Genomic DNA, 14,228 nt, shown 5'->3' with positions numbered 1-14,228 from the left:
ACTTTAAATTCGGTTCCTTTGGAAAAAAAAAAAAGAAAAGGAAGAAGGGAAAAAAGGGAAAGTAAACTGAAACAACAGTCCACTGGGCACCACACAACAACCGAAATTCAAAGTTTGAAAAAACACAGGTTTTCACAGGTTCAAAATTTCAATTCTCTTGATTTTCCCTCAATTTTCCCCGCAACCAAACAGTCATCAGGTCAAGCAAAGCAAACTGCCCCCGCTCCACGACCTTCTATAGAAATATATTTCAAAATAAATCACAACCAAAGCGAAGGCAAGCCACTGTAGAGGAGTGACGTGTCGAATACGGTTTATATGTATATTATTTAAACTATAGGAAAATATCCACTCATGGTTTAGAGGCTACACCACCAGTTAGGGCGGGAACCCGAAAAAATTCACAACTATCAACATGCCCGTAAGCTCTCTCTCTCTCTTCCTCTGTTTTGTCTCTCTCTGTCCGTTTAGGGTTTCTATGAAATTTCCGAAATCATAGTCGCACGAACACTCCACTTCACCATAACAAACAAACAAACAAAACAAATCCCCTAGGGTTTCTTTTTATTTTTTTTTCTTTAATTTGTTTTCTTGAATTTTCAAATTTTCTCAGGAACCAAAAATGAATTTGCGCAAGGGCGCTAAGGTGTGGGTTGAGGACAAGAGCTTGGCTTGGGTTGCAGCTGAAATTACTGATTTAAAAGGCAAACAAGTCCAAGTCCAAACTGTCTCTGCTAAAACGGTATAAGTTTGATTCACTTCCGTTTATTTGTCATTTTTTTTAGCATTTTGGAGAACATTTGTTGTTTATTATTACATTTGCTTTTTTGGTTTTGTTTTGGTGTTTCAGGTGTTAGTGTTGCCTGAGAAATTGTTTCCGAGAGATGCGGATGAAGAGGAAGAGCATGGAGGGGTTGATGATATGACAAAGTTGACATATTTGAATGAGCCTGGTGTGCTTTATAATCTTGAGAGGAGATATGCTTTGAATGATATTTATGTAAGTTTAGTTCAGTTAATTACTCACGTGATGTTTAAGATTATGCTTAATTGTGGACTTATTATTGTTTTATGCACTTATTTTGTTTGATATTCGAAATGGTAATGATTAGGACTTGTTCTCGATATGGTAAATTTGTTAGTTAAATTTAGGATTTGGAGCTTGTGCTGACGTCTGAAATGCCACGTTGGACGTATTTACGTTGAGTTTGGTTTTGGTGAAATTATGGTGTTGGAGATCAACTGAGCCGGCAGTATTCTGGTTTTGGTTAAAAATATGTTGCCTATAAATGTTTGAACGTTGGTTCCTTTTGTTATTGAATGGAAAAATTCATTATCCCTTAATGTTAATGAAGAATTTGTCTAGATTATTCAAGGGCATGACGACAATTCTTTCCTTTTTGTTTATTTGTTTAATATAGCCGGAATGATGTAAACTATCATAAATGAGATTGACTTTCGAGTAGTTACTATCAAACTCAGATTTTTGCTTTCCTGCCCTGCTGCCTGTGGTGTTTCAATGCTATTAACTGAAGATTACTACTTTTGGCACTGTCTTTAAACGGAAGAATACTTGCGTTGTTTAATTTCTTTAGCTTTTTTTCACCTTATCATATTTCAATGAGCACATCATATGAAAAAGTTAATGTGGAGTTGTCCTATCATAGTTACCTAGGTATCATTTTTTTTATCTTCCTCGTGATGCTTTATTCATTTGATAAGACATTGTTGACTAAATTTATGTCCTTCTAATTTGGTTATCTAGTTACATTATGAGTTTATTAGCAATTGAGTTCTGATTTTCTTTTTCCTGTTTTATGTTGTTATTAAGGACCTTTAGCTAATAGAGACTAATATATTTTAGTGCATGTTAGTTCCTTGGTTTTTAAAAAATTATTTTTGATTCTCACAGGGCATGCTATATGTTTGCACATGCACCTCTGCGATGTATTGTTAATGGTTTTTCTGATTTTGTTGGAATCCTTAGTTGGTACATTTTTAGTTATCAAACTCAAGGCTTTACACAGTTGTTTCTCTTTTATAGACATATACAGGAAGCATTTTGATAGCAGTTAATCCATTCACAAAGCTTCCTCATCTTTACAATGTGCATATGATGGAGCAATACAAGGGAGCTCCTTTTGGTGAGCTGAGCCCCCATGTTTTTGCTGTGGCTGATGTATCATATAGGTATGTCATCTTCATTCTGATGCTTGATCCCTAATGCTTCTGATGACATGATTTAATTCGTATCTATTGAATCCCCTGTTTTATAACCTAGAGCAATGATGAACGAGGGTCGAAGCCAATCTATACTAGTCAGTGGAGAGAGTGGGGCTGGCAAAACTGAGACAACAAAACTAATTATGCAGTATCTTACGTTTGTCGGAGGCCGTGCTGCTGGCGATGACAGAACTGTTGAGCAGCAAGTTCTTGAAGTAAGATTGCATGAGTGAACTTACTTTATGATTACTCAAATGGTTGTATATACAAACTTTCTTCTATATGTTTATTATTAGCGTTTTTGTTATTCCTGGTAAGTACATTCCCTCCCCCCTTTTTCCGGTGGTGGGTGGAGGTGGGCGGCGGGGTTAAGGGTTGGGGTGGTAGATAGCCACTGCTTATGGAAATTTGGTAATTAACAGGTTTTGGTCTAGGTTGATGCAGATCATTTTTAGAATGGATCAAACTTTTATTTTGTTTCATTTTATATTTTATTGAAGCTTAATAAAGGATCCTATAAACTCATGATGGGGTTTAGCCTAGTTCATGACTTTTTACATGCTCATGGACTCTGCTTCCTCTCTTTGCTACCAACATGTTCTTGATTTCACTCTATTCTTGGTTCAGTCAAATCCACTCTTGGAGGCATTTGGTAATGCAAGGACTGTTAGAAATGATAATTCGAGGTGAGTTTTAGAACATTTTTCACAAAACACATGTGGCCAGCATATATACCTGCTTGTGGAGTTTTTAAACTCCATCATTGGTGTATAAGATTATAGTCCATTTCAAATGGGCCTAATTATTACAAAGTTCAAATTAAGATCTTCTTTTAAATTGTTGCTGGTCTTATCCTAGTAATACATGTTATTGCTTCAGTCTCTGATTCTGTCATCTGATCCTACTGTCCTTCTCTGGTCATTCTTCAATCTATGGTTGTGCTCTAGGATCATATGTTTTGGATCGTGATTACAACTGTGACTCTGCAAGATAGAGGAAATGGAGTAGTTTATTGGGTTGTGTGTATCAATATACTGCAACTGGTATATTTTTTAAATGTATGCAAGATTAGGGAATATAAAATGATTTTATTTAAATTAAGTGATAATAAAACCTTAGCAGTGCCACTCATAATATGCTAAGCTTGCACTATTTCCATATTTCATGCCAGTTTGCTTTTGTATACTGACAAGATGGAAGGAATGAAAGGGAATATAATTTATTGATCTTCTCCTAGTGCTTGGTTAATCCTTTATGCTTTTATTGTGACAGTCGTTTTGGCAAGTTTGTTGAGATTCAGTTTGATGCAAATGGTAGAATATCCGGTGCTGCAATCAGAACTTACCTTCTTGAACGGTCCCGTGTTGTTCAGATAACAGATCCTGAGAGGAATTATCACTGCTTCTATCAGTTGTGTGCGTCTGGGAAAGTAATCTGTCTCTCTCTTTATGTCTTTATTTGCTGGGCATTTCTCTCTCTCTCTCTCTCTCTCTCTCTCTCTTCTTTTCAGTCTCTTGTTCACTGCATGTATGTGTGTGTACTATTCATGCACATACTGTATCTATGCTTGCGAATATTTTGTTTAATGCTGTAAAGATCTGCACATTCTAATGTTACCAATAATGAATTATCATTGCTTTTATTAGTTTTGCACATTTGGGAAAGTAATGTCTCTTTTTAACCTTCTATGTTTGGCTGTGCATCTCTCTTTTCCTCAATTTTCTCTCTTTTATCTCAAGCTCTGTGTGGGTGGATGTGTCCTCCACGAGTACATTTTTATTAACATCTTTTAGATATGCTTATAGGAAATTTGTTTAGTTCTGTGGAGATCTGGGTGTCCTAAGTTACTTTGTAAATATGTTTTTAGGCAAGTTTGCATTGCATTCTTAGAAGGCTGTTTCATATATGTTGGAACTTCCATGGGTACAATCCTTGTTTTTGGGGTATAAAACAAAGTCCTAGTAGATAACTTAATCCCTCAACTGGCATGTTTTCATTCTCTGTCACTTCTTTTGTTCAGGATGCAGCAAAGTACAAATTAGCCCATCCAAGCCATTTTCACTACTTAAATCAAAGCAGGACATATGAACTTGAAGGAGTGAGCAGCGCAGAGGAATATATGAAGACAAGGAGGGCAATGGATATTGTTGGAATTAGTCATGAGGATCAGGTTTGAAAATATTACACCTAGCTTTTGCCTATAATTTGTTTTTGTCTGGATTAACTTACACTTTTATCATTTGTTATCAGGAAGCTATATTTTGCACCTTGGCTGCTATTTTGCATCTTGGAAACATTGAATTTTCTCCTGGAAGAGAGCATGATTCTTCAGTTATTAAAGATCAGAAATCTACCTTCCATATGCAGATGGCTGCTGATCTTTTTAGGTAGGTGATCCTATAAGATAGCTTTGAAACTTGTCTTGTTTTAGTCATTTTTTCTTGAATAAAGTGTCAATTATGGAGCTTTCTTTCCTTTTGTTTTTACTTATGGCAGGGAAAGAATAACATGAATAACATAATAACTAATGATTGAAAAAGTGTTAAAAATTGTTTCCATTATCATGGTATATTTTGATAAAAAGCAAGCAATTCCAATTCATTAATGAGCCTATCAGGATTCTTGGATTTCTGGATAGATTTTTGTATAATTTAAAGGCAACTTACCATATGGAACTTGAGGCTTGGATTAGCAATCAGATTAGGGATCACATTGTTTATATTTTATTGATATATGACTAATGTGCTGTCTGATAAATCATTGAAAATTATCCTTTGGGTTTGGTTACTTAACATGGAGACCAATTAATAGAATATTTCCAATGAAGAAATGTTGGATAATATATATCTCTTCCATAAAACTTGATTAAAATCAATGCAGTATTTAATTTTTAGTAGTATACCAAATAATTTTCATAGTATAAATTAGTTAAAGTTTCAGTACTAAAGTTTCAACACTTAATTTTTTTGGCATTTAGTTTTTTAGTTTATCAAATAGCACCTGAATTGCACTTTTGTAATGAAATAGTAGGGTGCTTGCTAATTCAAGCCAGCCCCTCATTGTCGATTTATTCAATTCCAATTGTTCAATTTGTAGATATTCATTCTCTTGATAGGTTATGTGACAAAATCGCTCATTTATCAGGTGTGATGTGAACCTCTTGCTGGCTACATTGTCTACTCGTACCATTCAAACTCGTGAAGGAAGTATTGTTAAAGCTCTTGATTGTAATGCTGCTGTGGCTAGTCGAGATGCACTGGCAAAGACGGTTTATGCTCGTTTGTTTGATTGGTATGCTTACGTCAACGCTTGTTTGTAGACATTTCTTTTTATCCTATGCACATATTTTCTATGATAATCAAAATTTGTTATGTTTTTTATTTTTTTATTTTTTTCTTTTTAGGCTTGTTGATAAGATTAATATGTCTGTGGGGCAAGATCCAAATTCCCATATACAAATTGGAGTTTTGGACATCTATGGATTTGAATGCTTTAAGCATAATAGGTAAAAATCCATTCTTTGGTTTTGAATGCCCGTTGTAATGTTCATTATTATTATTATTTAAATTTATTGGTGTATTTTGTGTGTGTGTGTGTGTCCACACGCACGTGTGCATGCGTGCGTGCATGTGTGCGTGTGCGGTGTGTGTGTGTCTTTTGCAAACCAAAATGAACTTGAGTAGAATAATATCTGCAAAAGCTTCATCAAGTTTCAGAAGATCGTGACGACGTTACCAATGGCTTAGTTTAGAAAATCTCTTGGGAACAAAATGTGCTTCCCTCAACATGGTGTTGTGGAGAAGGCATATCTAGGTTTTTTTTCGCTGCTTAAAAAAGTTTCAACTCACAGCTTAAATCTCCTTCTTGCTGTCTCTTCCTTGCAGGGCAGTTGTAGTATATAAAGTTAGCGTGTTTCATGTTTGCCTCTTAATATATATATATGAATATTCTGCCAGAAGAGGTGTTTGTCTCTTATTGTGTTTATTGATTTCAACAGCAATAGGGTCTTCTGTTATATTTTCACCCTCTAGTTTTTACAATTCATTATGTTTGTCCTGAATCCCATGCATATACATAAACTGGTCTCCATGTTTCTTTTCTTTGATTGATTGTCATCTTCTGTGGCCAGTTTTGAGCAATTTTGCATTAATTTTGCAAATGAAAAACTTCAGCAGCATTTCAATGAGGTTAGCTATCAATCTTTCATGCAATAAACTCTAGAATTATTCTGATTATGCTATGCTGTCCGGTTTACTCTGTTTGTTCATATATTCTTTTCTTCATTTGTTTCAGCATGTATTTAAGATGGAGCAGGATGAATATAGGAAAGAAGAAATTAATTGGAGCTACATTGAATTTATAGACAACCAAGATGTTCTGGATTTAATTGAGAAGGTTTTTATGCCTGGTCTTTTAAAACTTTTTATTGATCTTGGTTAATTTCTTATTAGTAATTTCTGTTAGCGGTACTCTTTACTTCAACTATGTTTTACCTTCCTCACTTTTCTAATTTAATAATATGATTATCGTAGCGAGTCAGTTTGGGATCTAAGTTCTGAGCTTTCCTTTAATTTACACATTCTTATATCCATAATATTTTCAATAATACATGTCAGAAATTTGGAATAACACATGCCGGAGACTTGCAAGTGCCTAAGAAAGGTCTTATGTATTATTCTGCCATATCATTATGGTTTTAATTGTAGAATACTGTGCAAATGTCCCTCAATAGAGTTGGATGACTAAGAGTTTTGTGTCATACGGTCATTTATGGCCTACATTTTCTTGTTATTTTACCTAGCATTTCTTTTCGGTTTGAGAATAAATCTAACTCACATAATGTAGACCTGAGTTTTGCATCTATGATATGTAGTGATTACTGATTAACACTGTACGTCTAGGTGTAGCTTCTTTTTATGAATTTTATTTATTACCAGAAAAAGAATTTTCTCGAGCAGATATTGAAGACCAATTTGTACGTTGTTTTCTATAATATGAAATTCTTCCTCTTTTTCCTTTCTATCCATTTAAATATTCTTCTAATTTGTCTTACGATTAGGCCTTATATTATTGTACTTTAATTTGCAGAAACCTATTGGGATAATTGCTCTTTTGGATGAAGCTTGGTACAATTTGAGTCCATTATAAATTGGTGCGTTTTACTCTATACAATTGAATCTGTGCCGTTAATCCTTATCCTGATTTTCTTATTTGTGCAGCATGTTCCCAAAATCAACACATGAAACATTTTCAACCAAGTTGTTTCAGAATTTCCGTGGTCACTCAAGGTTGGAAAGGGCTAAATTTTCGGAAACAGATTTTACCGTTTCGCATTATGCGGGCAAGGCATGTAATATAACACTGTGTCTTAGAAAATATAATTTGTTCTGATCTCACAGATATTGTGATGATGTACTTCTTCCTTTCTTTGTAGGTCACTTATCAAACAGATACCTTTTTAGAAAAAAATCGCGATTATGTTGTGGTAGAACATTGCAATCTCTTGGCTTCTTCTAAATGCCCATTTGTAGCGGGTCTTTTCCCTTCACCACCTGAGGAATCTTCAAGATCATCATACAAATTCTCTTCTGTGGCAACAAGATTTAAGGTATGAAACTGTTTTGAATGCTTTATGGAAACCAAGGGAGTTTGAGATCTAAAGATATTTTTACTAGTTATGGCATACGAGGATATTTAGATAAGTTGTATTAGTTCTTCTTGATATTCTTTTACTGGTCACTCTAGGAGTTAACTAGGATTCCAATTTATGGTTCAAAATCTGGTAAAAAATTTTAGCTCTTCGAACTCTTGTTTTAAGGTGGTCTTTTGAAGGTTCCGGACATGCAAAAATGTCATTGATGATATTTATAAATGCAATAAAATTATGAATGTGGTTACTTCTACCTTTTGCTTTGTGGTGGCAATATTTTTCTTTGTTGGATTTTATTTGTTGTAAGTGGGCTGGATTCGTCAAACTCTTGTTTTAGGGTGGTCTTATGAAGGTTCCAGACATGCAAAAATGTCATTGATGATATTTATGAATGCAATAAAATTATGAATGTGGTTTCTTCTACTTTTTGCTTTGTGGTGCCAATATTTTTCTTTGTCGCAAGTGGGCTGGATTCAATGCTTTTTTTTTTCCTGATGCTTTGTTTTCTTCATTAATTTTGTTGTTCAAATGCTTGATCACTAAAAAATTTCCCTGTTAGCATGCTTATTTATTTATCGATGAGGGGTTTCTGTTTGCTGGAATAACATTATACTTACCGCCTATGATTCTCTAAAGCCAATGCTGTTAATTTCTTCCCTTCTCTTTATAGCAACAACTTCAAGCACTCATGGAAACCCTCAACTCAACAGAGCCTCATTATATACGATGTGTGAAGCCAAACTCATTGAACCGTCCTCACAAATTTGAGAACCTCAGTATTCTTCATCAGCTACGCTGTGGGGTGAGTAGTCTCTGTTTATCGATGAATCCTTTGTTGAATTCTAGTGTTAGCAATCTTCAGTGGAAGGGTCACTCTAAAGCTTTTCTTTTGGTCACCATGACTTGATGTTGATTGATCTTGTGTTGAAACAGTTGACCATGGCCTTAGATTAACACATATATAATTTCTGCTCTTGTTGCTTATAATTTAAGAGCATCTACTTTTCTTTAGATCTTCGACTGCGAAAGTTATTTTCACATGGAAATCACATCTATATATCGTTGCTTAATTTCATTCTGGAAGTTCTTTTATTATCTGGTTGAATTATGAATCTGCATTAATTCCTACATGACAATGAGTTCTAAGTTCTGGAAAGTTAATGAAAAAGCCCCAATTTGCAGAGTTTTTCTCTGATAAATGACAGAAAGTTTTTTAAAAGCTTAATAGCATCTATGGCTTCCATGATATATCTTTTACATTTTCAATGTCTTATCGAGATAAAGTCATAGAATGGAAGGGTCTATTACATGCAATTTCCAATAGCATTAATATGGCTAAATACTTAGTGTGCTGGTCTATTGAAGGAAGAGGTCCCTGGCTCAAGTGATACAAATGAATTCATGATTAGTTTTACGTTTCTTATTTCAATGTGCTGCCTGTGTATTTCTTTCTCTCTGGCACAAGTATAGCCTTACATTCTAGGTCTTGATTCTTGCTAAATTCTATAGATTTGAGTTGCTAAAGGAAAATTTATTTGATTTGGACCAGGGTGTTCTGGAGGCAGTTCGAATAAGTCTGGCTGGCTATCCAACTCGAAGGACTTATTCAGAATTTGTGGATCGCTTTGGATTATTAGCACCTGAATTTATGGACACAAGGTTGTAAATGGTTTTCAAGGACACCCACATACACATGCAGATCGTCATATGCACATAGATATACACGTGTAACTACAAATTGAAGTTGTTAGTATGTTATGTAGCTGGAAACTTAGCATATTGATGTCTTCTTATGAAGTTTCTTCTTAGGATGGTTAGAAGATTGTTGGTATTTCTCCATTTTATATGTAGTAATCCATTGTTGTTTCTGTTAAAATCTCTGCCTTCATAGTACCTTGCGCATCTCCTTTTCCAAGAAATTTACTCACAACTGGTTATATCTTTGTTTGTGAATAATAGAAGGGATCCTTGCTTCTCCTTGGTTTTGTTTTTCCGGCAATTTTTCTTAAGAAAGTTCATTTCTTCACGAGATTGCTGTTCTGAGATTTCGTTTTCTGTTTCTTGTTTTAACTTATAAAGTTAAATATTTGCAGTTATGATGAGAAGGCGTTGACAGAGAAAATTCTGCGAAAGTTAAATCTTGAAAATTTTCAGGTATGCATGATTAGCATTGTATAAATAACTTATTCCTTATATTATTTACTGTTTTTTTTTTTTTCATTTCTAATTCTCTGTTTTCAAATACTTTTCTGTAGTTGGGTAGGACAAAAGTGTTTCTTAGGGCTGGTCAGATTGGTGTCTTAGATTCACGACGTGCTGAGGTTTTGGATACTGCTGCAAAGCGTGTTCAGCGCCGTTTGCGGACATATATTGCACACAGGAATTTCATCTCAGCCCGAGTTGCTGCAATTCAACTGCAAGCATATTGCAGAGGTCCTCTTTATGTCTGGACACCTAATTTTCTAATCTAATATAATCTTTTATTCACTCATTTGTTTCACTGCTTCTAATGTTTTTCTTCTCTATGTATTCTCCAAAGTTATTTATCAAACAATTGGATGTTTAACGCCATAAAAATTTTCTCTGTTGATTGGTTTAGGCCATAAAAGCTTAATGGTGAATTCAGATGTAGAATTGTATAATGGAGTCTTAGACATTAAGGCTGGCAATCTTGAAAGTGATATGGGCTGTCTATCATGTCTTATCCCCTTAGACTAGGTTCTACTATAATTTTCATTGTCACACAAAAATCAGTTCCTGATGTAGGACATAAGGCGGGTTAGAATATGAAAAGAGAAACAAGAGGGAATAGACAGAATTTAGGGGGAACAGAGGAATAAGAGAGGTGGCTAGATAATCAAGTCTCGACAATGTTCAATTCATCATCAGCATAAGCAAACTTTGAGATGCAAAATAAAGTATTTATAACGACAATTCATTAAACTTTAGTCCTGTAATGCAAATGCCAAATATAACCCTCATTAACCTAAACAAAATTGAATCACATAACTAGCCCTAACTTTTAAAACAATGAAAAAAAAATACATAATCTTAAATCAAATTTAAAATTACAAAACTGAAAATTACTTAGTCTCTTCAATTCTTCTTAATCTGAGGCTGATCTGTTCCAGACTTCTTAATTTTATATTTATCCTGCTTCATGAAAAACACCACCATTTCTATCTACCACCAGTGGTGATACTGCTCTCTGCTATCCATTGTCCTAATAACATAATCCTTCATGTTCTCTGTTCTGGTTTGCCCCTCAATGCATAAGAAGCTCAATCTTCATACAACTTTTGCGCTCAATTTCATTTTTGATTTTGTTTATAAACTTGCTCGGTCTATTGCTAGCCAGTGAAAAGAGAATTTTTTCTTTCTGTAAAATTAACAAAATGTTTTTGGTTCGTTTACTATCTGTTACACAAGCGTCGTCTATCTCACATGTTTGTTCTTTGCTTTACTACTAAATGGTCATGATTTCTGCAGGATGCCTCGTTCGAAAGATGTTTGCTGCAAGGAGAGAGGCAGCAGCTGCCGTATGTTTACAGAAATATGTCCGCAGGTGGCTATTCAGGTGTGCTTATCTGAAAGTACTTTCAGCAGCTGTTATTTTACAGTCCAACATCTGTGGCTTTTCAACTCGTCAAAAGTTTTTGCATAGGAAGAAGCATAGAGCTGCTGCTCTTATCCAGGTGAACTTGACTTGATCTTATTCATATATGCATTTTTATGCTGTCATATGTGGTTTTCAATTTGTGTGTGAACTTTGTTCATCCTGGTTTTAGGAAGTTGCATTCTGGGCATGTCTATAAGAAACAATAAGGAGTGTGTTTCCCCTGTCCTCAAAAATTCATATTGTGCTTATCATCCAATTGCTTATTTTTATTTATTTTCTCCTTTATTGGTTGCATTTGAATTGTGTAAAATCCTGCACAGGCTGCATGTTGACTTGTAATGTCTTCTCTTTCTTGTTTTGTGCAGGCTCGATGGAGGTTGTGCAGATTCCGCTCTGCTTTCCATCATTATAAAAAATCTATCATAGCAATACAATGTCATTGGAGGCAAAAACTTGCTAAGAGAGAACTCAGGAGGCTTAAACAAGTATGTGAAAGTGCTTGCTCTTGTGATTCCTTTTACTGTATACTTCATATGAAATATGTTTTGAGCTATGTACTTGATGCAAAGTGCAAATCCTTCAAGGTTCAAAAAACTTATTTGAAGAGAAGAGAATCCTTTCTGTTTGAAGAAAATTGTGATTTGAATACCCTAAAACTGGATGATATTTTATCTCAAACTTGAAGTTTGTATGTATTCAATTAGTGAGTCAAACCAAAAATAAAAATCTTAATTTGTGTTAGTTATGATTATTCAATAATGTCTTATATTTTTTAGGTGTACTAAATGTTCATATATTTTATACATAGTTCTCATGTATGGATTTAAGAGTTGTAGAAAAAAAATCAGTAATGGTTTCTAGTTTTTCTAGCTTGACTCGAAAAGTGAACATTCATTTAAGAATCAGATTTATCTATCCAACGAGGTGGACTCTTTCCTCTGTACCCTTATTTTGTATTTATTACAATCCCAATTCTTCTTCAAACTTTTCATATATTGAGAAGTTTCCTGCAGTGCATCACTGTGTTTGCATGCGCTTTTTGCAGGAGGCTAATGAAGCAGGTGCCTTACGGTTAGCTAAGAACAAGCTGGAGAAGCAGTTAGAAGATCTCACATGGCGGTTGCATCTAGAAAAAAGAATGCGGGTATCATTCTTTTTTTTTGAAATCTTGTTTTAGAAAAGTTATATAGTTGTAAAATTTTGGAAAGTTTGTGCTGCAGTTTCCTATTTTCTTATCTTGGCAGTTGGCTAATGACAATGTGCTCTATTTTCTAACAAAAGTTGAATCACGTAATTGTCAACTGAAAGTCATGCCTTAATGTGTTTAAATATGGCAAGCTAACTGTTAAATATATGCTATAATATATCTGAATTTTGAAACTGTTTTCTAGTGCCTCCATTTTTTATTTTTCTATTCTTTTCTTTTTAATAAAAGCAATTGATTCTGGCTATATTGTGTTGCTTTCTTTATAATGGCAATCTGGACTGCAGGTTTCCACTGAAGAAACGAAGTCAGTTGAAATTTCCAAACTTCAGAAAGCATTGGAATCTTTAAATCTTGAGTTAGATGCAACTAAACTAGCAACAATTAGTGAGTGCAATAAGAATGCAGTGCTGCAAAATCAATTGGAATTATCAATAAAAGAGAAATCTGCATTGGAAAAGGAATTGACTGTGCTGGCTGAAATGAGAAAGGAAAATGTTTTACTGAAGGTTTGTGTTTTAATGTTTGATTAATTGTTTTTTATGATTAGTGATAGGACAAATACTCTGTTTACAGTTTGGGAAAAGTTTGTAGTTTCCTTTGTTCTGATTTAACTTTTTTCTTTATAAATTGAATTTAGGTTTTTGTCTTGCGATATATGTGATCTGCTTTATTATTTATATGTCTTGCACTTTTATTTACTTCTACAGAGTTCTCTGGATACCTTGGAAAAGAAGAACTCTGCCCTGGAGCATGAGCTCAAGAAGGCTCTAAAAGATGCCAGTGACACCATTGAAAAGTTGCGGGAGTTAGAACAAAAGAATACTGAGCTCCAGCAAAACATGCAAAGGTAACTTTAATCACTTGAAACTATGATATTACTCTATTAATTTTCACACACATACATTTATTCTTGCATGCATACATACATACATACATACATATGTGTTATGTGCTTGCTTGATTACTGCTTGTTTTTCTTATTTGTTGCTCCTGCTGGTAATATTTGTTTTTTGTACAGCTAAAATCCGGTTTCGTGTTGACTGCTTACATTGATGTATTTTATCTTTTTGCCATCTGAATTGAATATATGACTTTGGTTTGCACATGTAATTAGTTTACTTCTTGATTTGTTGTCATTGTTGGCTTTTAATTAGTCTTGAGGAGAAGCTCTCACATCTAGAAGATGAAAATCATGTTCTGCGACAAAAGGCATTGACCCCATCGCCCAAAAGCAACCGCGCTAACCTTACAAAGTCATTTTCCAATGTAAGTGCATGTGTGTGTGTGTGTTCTCACATTCTATAGTTTACCTTTGTACTAGTTTTGGTGTTTGTGTCTTGGATAAAGCTGGTCTAACATGCATTATTTTCTTTTCAAGTTTTTTTTTTTAGAAAATTATTTTCTGATTTGAATTTGCATTTGGACTTTCTGAGCAGTGATTTGTCTAAATTATTGTTTTCTTAATGAACCAGAAATACGGAGGCACAGTTAATCTTCATCAGAGTGATCGGAAGACTGCATATGTAAGA

General features: G+C 34.3%; 1 protein-coding gene across 1 annotated transcript in view; it reads left to right on the top strand.

Moving 5' to 3' along the window:
- The first annotated feature begins 136 nt into the window (after window positions 1-136).
- XI-I (myosin) overlaps window positions 137-14,228 on the top strand; it is a 14,652-nt gene continuing 560 nt past the window's right edge. The window contains exons 1-27 of the mRNA XM_021420609.1: window positions 137-421; window positions 614-742; window positions 851-1,000; window positions 2,045-2,190; window positions 2,282-2,438; window positions 2,851-2,909; window positions 3,496-3,652; window positions 4,244-4,393; window positions 4,474-4,610; window positions 5,368-5,514; window positions 5,627-5,728; window positions 6,353-6,410; window positions 6,517-6,618; window positions 7,312-7,349; window positions 7,443-7,569; window positions 7,658-7,831; window positions 8,544-8,675; window positions 9,423-9,532; window positions 9,967-10,027; window positions 10,129-10,306; window positions 11,363-11,568; window positions 11,858-11,977; window positions 12,538-12,636; window positions 12,984-13,205; window positions 13,407-13,546; window positions 13,854-13,965; window positions 14,172-14,222. Of these exons, the coding sequence (XP_021276284.1) occupies window positions 416-421; window positions 614-742; window positions 851-1,000; window positions 2,045-2,190; window positions 2,282-2,438; window positions 2,851-2,909; window positions 3,496-3,652; window positions 4,244-4,393; window positions 4,474-4,610; window positions 5,368-5,514; window positions 5,627-5,728; window positions 6,353-6,410; window positions 6,517-6,618; window positions 7,312-7,349; window positions 7,443-7,569; window positions 7,658-7,831; window positions 8,544-8,675; window positions 9,423-9,532; window positions 9,967-10,027; window positions 10,129-10,306; window positions 11,363-11,568; window positions 11,858-11,977; window positions 12,538-12,636; window positions 12,984-13,205; window positions 13,407-13,546; window positions 13,854-13,965; window positions 14,172-14,222 (3,270 nt within the window). The 5' untranslated portion in view covers window positions 137-415. The remainder of the gene's footprint in view (window positions 422-613; window positions 743-850; window positions 1,001-2,044; window positions 2,191-2,281; window positions 2,439-2,850; window positions 2,910-3,495; window positions 3,653-4,243; window positions 4,394-4,473; window positions 4,611-5,367; window positions 5,515-5,626; window positions 5,729-6,352; window positions 6,411-6,516; window positions 6,619-7,311; window positions 7,350-7,442; window positions 7,570-7,657; window positions 7,832-8,543; window positions 8,676-9,422; window positions 9,533-9,966; window positions 10,028-10,128; window positions 10,307-11,362; window positions 11,569-11,857; window positions 11,978-12,537; window positions 12,637-12,983; window positions 13,206-13,406; window positions 13,547-13,853; window positions 13,966-14,171; window positions 14,223-14,228) is intronic.

This window comes from Theobroma umbraticum, unplaced genomic scaffold (assembly GCF_002168275.2).
Source record: "Theobroma umbraticum cultivar Fairchild unplaced genomic scaffold, ASM216827v3 scaffold_56.0, whole genome shotgun sequence".
NCBI classification, from domain to species: domain Eukaryota; kingdom Viridiplantae; phylum Streptophyta; class Magnoliopsida; order Malvales; family Malvaceae; genus Theobroma; species Theobroma umbraticum.
The sequence above is the reverse complement of the archived record's forward strand: the minus strand, read 5'-3'. Positions and strand labels throughout refer to the sequence as shown.